The 9,021-nt window shown below is 43.3% G+C and overlaps 1 protein-coding gene across 1 annotated transcript; it reads right to left on the bottom strand.

Moving 5' to 3' along the window:
• Positions 1-1,680: 1,680 nt before the first annotated feature.
• On the bottom strand, positions 1,681-8,131 carry SPMIP3 (sperm microtubule inner protein 3). The gene is made up of 4 exons (XM_077811876.1): positions 8,070-8,131; positions 5,389-5,481; positions 4,509-4,690; positions 1,681-1,763 (listed from the first exon to the last, which is right to left on the bottom strand). Exons 1-4 carry the CDS (start codon positions 8,129-8,131, stop codon positions 1,681-1,683), a joined length of 420 nt encoding a protein of 139 aa, XP_077668002.1.
• Between the last annotated feature and the right edge of the window lie 890 nt (positions 8,132-9,021).

Here is a 9,021-nt window from a genome sequence, read left to right as displayed (position 1 = left end):
TAGCATGAGATGGAGAGAGCTGCCCAGCCAATGGGAGATGCTGAGTGGGGAGCTGTGATAAACCCTCCACACACACACACCCCCCCGCTCTCAGATAGGCACCTAAGGCTAGGCTGCAGGAAGGAGCCTATTTCTGCAATTCACAGATGGGAACCCTCCTTGGAGTTAGGTGTCTTATGCCATTTTAGCAAGAAGCCTGGGGTGGGAGATTTGAGGACTTCCATCATAACTTTTAGCCCTGTGGTTAGGGTACTCACCTGGGCTGTGGGAAACCCAGGATCACCCCTGCTCTAATGACTATTTATCCATTGTGCAACAGCTTCAACACTCCTGCTTGAGGAAGTTCCCACATCAGAATATTCCACAGCCAAGGGTTAGAGCAGTTACCTGAAAGCTAGCAAGTTCAGTGACATTCAGTTCAGTGACATTCCTACTTGCAGAAGGAGGTGGGACTTGAACTGGGGGTGGGGGGGGGGGAGAACTCCTCCATCCCAGGTTGGTGCCCTAACCATTGGGTTAAAGGTTGAGGGAAGGTGCCTTCTCTCTCTCCCACCAATCTTCCCTGGTTCATGAATTATGGTGGGCTGTAGGTGGAAGATAGGTGTCCAGACACCACAGGGACTCAGCAGTGTACATGCCCACAGGCAGAAAGATAGGTGCCTAGGGATGTTTTACTGCCCAAAAAACCCCCAAACTTAAGAGCCAAGTGAGTTTAGGCACCTACAGGGTTTCAGTGGGAGTCTTGTGCATTTCTGTGTTCCCAAAACTGGCACTTAAGGGCCTAGCTCCTTTTGTGCATTCAGGCCAGTGCTGCTAGAGAGAAGGTTGCAGTGGAGCTGTATTGAGCAGCCATCCATCTAGAAAGCCCAATTGCTGCTGGACTAAGCAATGTGGGGGTTTTGTGGGATTTGGAGGCCTTCTCTCCATCAAACTCAGTTGCTAAAGCCCCTCACTCTTGTGGGTATGTTGTAGAGAAAGATCTCCCATGTTCACTTCTATTTTCCTGCAGTTTTGACACACTCCCTTGAGCTGCTTCATAGGAGAATGGGGTAAGTAGGCCCTAGCTTCAGCTGTCATGAGAATCAATGGAAAGCTTAATTTGTAGCATGGGTGGGTAATGTTAGATTTCAAGAGTATCATATAGTGTAATAAGCCTCCCTGCTCCCTCAGTGGTGGAAGAACAATTTAAAAAAAAAAAAAGCTGATTATCTTTATTTCACAACCTTTGAGGTTTCTTAAACTGCCAGCCAGCACTGTTGCTTTTCTCACAGCCATGTGGGGCAGGAAAGGGCTGCTAGAGGCCTTTGGTGCTATAGGAGCTCCCCACTTATACCAGGGGTGGTCTCTGCAATTGTCCTTGCCCTGGATAGATGATTCTCCCCTTGATGTAACTAAATAAGGATTACTATATTCCCAAGATGCACAGCTAACAAGAACATGCACTGGGAATTAAGTATGTCCATTCCCCACTGTTGACTCCATTGTACAAAGTAATCCATATAGTCATATTCACAGATAAAACTTGATTAAAGTTTCCAAGCAGCATCACCAACTCAAACTACACTGTAAAATGATACAGTATAGCTTAACAGAAGCAGATTTCTGAAAGTCTTATGTAAATAGGATCAACTTCAATGGGGTGCTTTTATTTTCCTAAAGGCCAGCTGAAATACTTCTCTCTCACTTTTTTGGATCAGCAGTGGTTCTCCAGATTGTCAGCGGTCCAGGATCAGTTCTTGGTGTGTATTTATCCTCATCGCAGTCTGAAATTAAAAATAAAGCATTTCCTTTCTGAATCCCTATGATCTAAATTCAGGAATACTCAGTATTTTTAAAGCTTTCCTGTGGCCCTTATATGATCCCAGCCTCTTTTCCTGGAGTAGCATGTCACCACAACCTATCTTGTGCTCTCCATGGTTTTGTTGGGTTTTTTTTGGTGGAGGGGTGTGGGGTTTAGCCTCTATTTCTATTTTTTTTTTAATTCATTTTTGCTCTTCTTCCCATTCTTTATGGGAATAGTGCTTGGGGGAGAGGTGTCCACACTGGTCATTCTACAAGACTAGAATTTGTTCTCTCTACTGAGCTGAATGTTGTGAAAGCAGAATTGCAGCTTGGTTGCCAAGCTGCTTTCTATGCTTACAGCCCTAGATGCATGAGCTATTCTTGTGACTAACTATACTAAGTAAGGAACACCACAAGAGCAAGGATGGAAAGTGGATTTCCAGGAACTGCCTGCAGCGTTATTCACAGCAGCATGTTTGCAGAGACATGTTTAAGTACAGGGAGGATCATACAACTTTCCCAAAAAAAAAAACAAAACCATCACACCTCTGCCTCTTTATGCTGTTGTTCTCCCCTCAACTAGCCTACTCCAGGGGGGCAATCCTTCTAAACAAGCTGTGGTCCACAATAAGCAAGCTGCAGCAAGAGGGAGACCTTGAAGATGTGGTTAAAAAAAAAAGCCATCCACCAGCCCAACACATAGGCAAGATGTTACTGTAGTGTAAAAAGAAGGGTTCACTTTCTGCCAATTAAGTGGGCACTTTATCGAGGTAGGGTACCAGAGTAGATAAGGCAATTGGCTGACCTGACAAACTGATCAGAGCAGTTTTACCAATTACCTCTAGAAAAAGTTGAATGATTCCAACTAGTTGGGTGTAGAAGACAGATTGGGCTTTTGGGTGCGGGCCTTTAGCAGAGGTGTCAAGAGGTCCTGTCTGTTTTTTCTTCTGAAGCCAGAAAAATTATTTGGGGGAACTGAAGAGGTTTTTATAATCACATAAATTTTAATAAAGGAACTTAACAGTTTTTCATAGTTAAAATGGAGAAAATAAATGCCTTGATTTGAAAGTCAGCAATTTCTGCCATATTTTCTCAAATCAAAGAAAAAACCTAGAGTAGAGGAAGGAGGAAGAGCATGTGCACACTTCTAGCTTTCACTACACTTGAGTGCAGTAGGCAGCCTTTAGGCAAGAGTCTGTGCCTCATATCATGTTTGTATTGCACAATGTGGAAGCTAGAAGAAATCAATAAGTTGTCTGCTCTTATTCTGAGCTATTACTGCTGCCACTTAAACTTGCCAGCTGCCTGTTTCTATCAGCCATATTGACACTGCTCCTTGCTTCATGCTGCACTGCAGTATCTGGCTGTTCTTATGGTTTCATTTTGTTAGTATTCTTTTTGTCATACATGATTCCTATCTCCATAGGACTCTGCAGCTGGAATTCAAGCTGAAAACAATTATCCAAATCAGAACTGGGCCATTGAGGCTTAAGAGCCTGTGCCTTCACAAAAGGCACAGCAAATTCAAAGTTGTTGGCCAGTGCTTATCAAAGGCACCACTTAGAGGTTATCTTTCTGGAAAAAAAAATCTTCCTTCCCCTGGGAGCTGGTCTGTATCTCATAGCTCCTTCCTAAAAACAAGAATAGTAAGTGTCTTTCTGGCATGAAAACTTAAGTATCCAGTGAATTTCCCCTAATACTGGCTTTGGCACAAAGAATCATGGATAAATAAACCCAATTAAGCACATTTAATGCATAATAAAGTTGGACAAAAAGGCACCTTAAACTGGAAAGCTTTCTCCAATGCTGCCCCTCATAGTTAGGAGAAGCGCCTTATAAACAGCCACAAAACTAACTCCCTCAAAACCCACCTTAAATACTCTCCTTTGCTATGAAGCTAACAAAAACTTGACAAGGGCTAGACTGAGACCATTCCTGTCACGCAGATCAGTATTGCCTTATTGTTCCCTTGTATTCCCCATGGCTCTTTCAGTTTCCAGCACTTGTCTGTTACACTTAGATCATAAGTTCTTTGGGCCAGGGACTGTCTTTTTGTTCTGGGTTTGTACAGCACCTAGCACAACAGAGTCCTGGTCCATAACTAGGGCTCCTCAGTGCCATGATTAAATTTAATCTTTATTATTTGTATTAACAAAATATACCTACTACACACAGACTGGAAGTGTGACCAACTGCTTTGTACTTGCTCGCTTCAGTACAGGACTCTCCTTATTTGAGAGGTCTCGTCTGTCAGATATCCCAAAATGAACCAACATGTTCATAGGTTGCATTACACAGTGCTTTAAACGGACTAGATCAAATCAAGTGTCTTCGTAATGGGGTTACTTTAATAACTTAGGAACCTAAAATTAAACTGCTTGTTGCACCTAATTGCAGTGCATTTGAGCAGCTGCTGTATACAGATTGATATCTAATTATACATGTGATTTGCTGTGTTCCAATTCATTGGTTGCCTTCTTCCTATCTCTTTGGAACTGGACATACTGCAACTGTTCACTTTGGCTCTTCTTTACCTAGTGTAGACAGGACATCTGTCATTTTTCCCTATCATAAAATGGGGATAATACTTTTCTCTCTCACAGGTATGCTGTAAGGATTAGTTAATCCATTTGAATGTGTTAAACATTTTATAAGGACTATAAGTAGACTAGGGTCAGTCTTCCTAGAAAAAGCCAAGATTTACATTACTAGTAAAGCCTACTTACCCATATTGTAAAATGGCAGTGCAAATTCTTCTTTGTACATGGTTTGCTTGTACCAGTCATTAGTTGCCTTCTTTGTTCTTTGAAAAAGGACATACCTCGTAAGAGTTAAATTATCAAAGTCATGTTGGTACTGAGTTTCAACTTCATGCAGCACTGGAGCTGGGTGCAGTTTTATGAAAGGTCTAAATGAAAGGCATAAATAGTTTTGTAATCTCATGCTGACACATGGTATGTGAATAGCACTGACTAACCCTAGGGTAGCCAACAAATGTTCTTTCTAATCTCCTGCTGAAATGGAGCACTCAGTATAATGCAGTTATCTAATAGGTATTAACAGCATGACTACATACAGTAAAGCTGTCATAATTTAGTATTGTTCAATTGGCTTCACTGCACTTTTGAAATTAGGGAGTGGGTCTGTGAATATTGCAGTTAACCAGTATAAACTGCATTCATTAATTCTGTTGTAAAAAACCTACTGTTATACTTCAATAAAAAATTCTGCTTTGTTTAGTACCCTGGTTAGCAATCTCAGTTGAGAAGCTAAGGATTAAAAGTGCTGGTAAAATGGAGAATCACCTGCACTTTCTAGCAGCTTTCATTCGGGATTCTCAAACACTGATGAATTAAGATATCACACACAAAAATAGATAGATATGGCCAAGCTGGAAATATAAACTCAATTTCCAGACTCCCAATCCTGTGCTTTGACCAGTAGACCATTTCCTATCTTCCTGGGTTCTCTTCAAATGTCAAGGTTGAAAAGGAATATCTGCCGGGCACCACAGGAAGTGACTACCACTCCCCATAGTGATCTTGAATTATAAGAATTTCAGAATAAGGTTCTCTTAGGAAAAGTTGTGTAAAGCTATTCTCTTACCCTGGAGCTGTTTCAGGCAGGCATACTTTATGTACCCGTCCTAGTTGCCCAGGATAGAACCCTTGAATGTCCTTTCCTTGACGAACAACAGTACTAGTAAGTAACACACACATGCAAAATAAGTGGTGTTGCAGGCGGAAGAGCAGATAACACGAGACACAGAATTTCTTGACCCAAGAGTTACAACAATGAAAGCTACCAGCAGACATTCTGCCCCATGCATTACATTTCATGAGGAATGAAAGCATAAACTAAATCAGTTTGCAAACTGCTTTATCCCATCTTGTAGCACAAAAGCTAGTATGTAGAGTAACTGCAGGACTTATGATATGGGAGTGGCTAGAAACATGGAAGCTGAATCAGGACAGGGTTTGACTTGAGCTGCAGTGGGGACAAGGTAAATTTTTGAAAGGTGCCTAAGTTATTAACTATTCTGAGACAAGATGGGTAATCTTTTTGGTGAAAGAAGCCTTCAAGCTTACACAGAGCTCTTCAAGTTTGGAGTGTCACAGCTAAACAGAAGGTTGAACAGATTGTTAAGTGTAAGGAGTTAATTCAAGATGCAAAAGACCATTCAAAGTGATGCGGGCAATTAACACTTCTGCAGTTGTAGGACAAAGGAGGGTTGCAGATTGTGGTAATAAGCCATAAATCCAGTACCTTAGAGTCCATGATTTTTAGTGTTTGGCAAAGTTCTGAATTTGAGCCCCCTGGGCTCATCTTTTGTAGGTGTTGTGTAGGTTTCCTTTGAGGAGGAGTATCCAAGGGGTCAGATATAGAGTGATCGCTTCGTTCATCCAGAGGGGATGGTGGTTTTGTCTTGTCACTTTTCAGTGTGTGCATAGGTGCTAGAATGAGGGCTGCTGGAGGTGCAGCAGCAGCAGCACCCCCTGGCTTGAAGTGATTTCCATCATATACAAGGTTTACATGCTCTCAGCACCCCCACTATGCAAATTGTTCCAGCAGCCCTGCATGTGTTTCATTTGAGAGTGTAGCAGTTGTCTTGTTTCACCCACATACTTGTAACTGGGGCATCTAGTGCCCTAGATGAAATACACCATGTGTTGAGATAGGCATGCGTAGGACCCATGTATCTTGAAAGGTGTGTTTCACTTAATCTGTTCCACTTTGTATTTAGCTGAGACACAGAGTACCTTTCTCAGACCCGTAAAAGAGCTCCATGAAGCTCAAAAGCTTGTCTTTCACCAACAGAAGTTGGTCCAATAAAAGGTATTACCTCACCTACCTTGTCTCACTAATATCCTGGGACCAACATGACTACACTAACGCTGCAAATATCTGCCAGAAAGTGTGTGGTTCCCCCCCACAGCAGGATAGCTACCTTTTGTTAATTATCTCACTATAAAGTGCTAGTGAAGACAACAAACAGGTAGTTTTTAACTTTAATGTAGCTGGGTGAGGTCAACCCAATACATGCTTTTGAAAAGGTTACCCTTAGTGGCTGGTAAGAATGGCTGGGGGGGGTGGGGGAAGGGAGGAAGAGTGGGGAGAGGAGTAGAATAGGCAAGGGGAAAGAAGAACTACATTTTGCATTAATCAATGCTTGGCAAGTTTTACCCAAGGTAAAGTAACATTTTTCTATATGCAGATCCTAACAGAGTGACTGGATTCCTCGGTCCCACCCTGTTAGCTGGTGTTGATTCCTTGTATGTTTAATTCCACGCTGGACATAAAGGAGGTGGGAATAGTCTGCTTGGCAGATGAATCTAAGATGGAGTAATTCTAAACAAGGACAGTTTTGATCATGTACTGATTTAGGAACATAGTTGAAAGAATATAGTAGAATTTGTTAACTGTGAAGTCTTATATGAAACTTGCACGGATATTAATGGCTTAAAACTAAAAATCTACAGATATAGTATGTAACCTGCAAACAGACTCAATGCTTTTACTCGTAAAATGTGCATTGGGCAGGCTATTTTGACAAAGATCCTTTCCTAAACCACAAGAAGTTTTAAACAGAATATTTGTACCATTGTTAGGGTTGCCAACTGTTTAATTGCACAAACTCAAACACCCTTGCCCTGCCCCCTTCTCTGACCCTTCCATGAGGCCACACCCCTGCCTGCCCCTTCTCTGAAGCCACACCCCTGCTCACTCCATCCCCCTCTCTCCATTGCTCGCTCTCCCTCAGGCTGGGGCAGGGAGTTGGTGTGGGTGGGGGTGCAGGCTCTGAGAGGGAGCTGAAGGATGGGGCAGGGGTGTAGGAGGGGGTTTGGGCTCCAGCCGGGTGGCGCTTACCTCTGGCTGCTGCCAGAAGCGACTGGCACTCCCTCTGGCTCCTGGGTGGAGGAGTGGCCAGGCAGGTCTGTGTGCTGCAGACACTGCCCCTGCAGCTCCCATTGGTCGCAGTTCCTGGCTAATGGGAGCTGTGGAGTTGGTGCTTGGGGTGGGGGCAGTGCACGGAGACCCTGTGGCCATCCTACACTTAGGAGCCAGACATGCCAGCTACTTCTGGGAGCTGTGTGGAGCCAGGGCAAATAGGGAGCCTGCCTTAGCCCCGCCAACCAGATTTTTGGCCTATTAAAATCTCCCGGATTGATTTTAATAGCCACTGGGAGATTGAGGTAGATTCCGGGGACTCTGGGACAATCCAGGAGGGTTGGCCACCGACATCCTGATGTTTTTGCACGTGACTTTTCTGTGTCCAGATACCTTACCCTGGAGGGAGGTAGGGTGTAGAATCTATAAATTGACGTAGTCTTATGGCTGTGCACGACATGGAAAAATCCTGGAAGAGATCATAAAAATATTAGATTCTTAATAAGGAGCTCTTGAAATATTTAAAACAATTTGCTTTCAGGGTCAATAATTTAATCTTTTTTAGGGCACAAAAATTGAAATTAAGATATTGGAAGAAAAGAAATAATTAGGCATTATCTGGAAATATCTGGAGGAAAAATAAGATACTGAAGAACAAAAGCCAAGGCTAGCAAGCAAAGGAATAGTTTTTAAAATGTTGGGCTTGTTTTAAAAGCACAAAAGATCTTCCCCGGTATCATTCTAGGATGCTTCCCTGGGCTACCCAGGTTGTGAGTCTCACTACCACCTGCCCTTAGCATGAGGAAGTCTTGTCTGTGCCTGCCAGGAGTCAGTTCCCCGACTCCACTAGGCACAGGCAACACACGCACTCTTTCAAGCTCTACTGTCCCTTTACAGATTAGCGATATAGTCCACCCCACCCCCACAACCCAGAGTCCTCTGGGCAGCCCCCCAAGTGCCCAGTCCCTTATTCCGTGGACACTCACAGAATTACCAGATCCTCTGCGCTCAAAGAAACAGTATGCTTCAGCTTACCAGCTACATCAAAGGAAGGATAGGCAGGGGAAAAAGGGAGGTGGTATTGCCTGGTATATCAGAGTTATGCACTTGCACTGGGGCTGAGCTGGAAATAGGAGACAGACTTGTTCAAAGTCCCTGGGTGGGGATAAAAAAAAAATGGTGATGTCATGGGTCTACTATAGACCACCTAAACTAGAAGAAGAGGTGAATGAGGCTTTTTTTAAACTACTAACAAACATGCAAAGCACAGGACTTGAAGGGGAAGAGGTGGAAGGAGACTACCCAGACATCTGTTGGGAAAATACAGCAGGGCACAGATTATTCGACTAG

The sequence above is a fragment of the Eretmochelys imbricata genome, chromosome 3 (assembly GCF_965152235.1).
Source record: "Eretmochelys imbricata isolate rEreImb1 chromosome 3, rEreImb1.hap1, whole genome shotgun sequence".
NCBI lineage: Eukaryota > Metazoa > Chordata > Testudines > Cheloniidae > Eretmochelys > Eretmochelys imbricata.
The sequence above is the reverse complement of the archived record's forward strand: the minus strand, read 5'-3'. Positions and strand labels throughout refer to the sequence as shown.

Coding starts and splice junctions, on each gene's coding strand:
- SPMIP3 (XM_077811876.1), bottom strand. CDS start 8,131: ATGTCGTGCACAGCCATAAGACTACGTCAATTTATAGATTCTACACCC. Junction 5,482..8,069: donor ACACCCTACCTCCCTCCAGG/GTAAGGTATCTG, acceptor GTTACTTACTAG/TACTGTTGTTCGTCAAGGAA. Junction 4,691..5,388: donor CTGCCTGAAACAGCTCCAGG/GTAAGAGAATAG, acceptor CCTTTCATTTAG/ACCTTTCATAAAACTGCACC.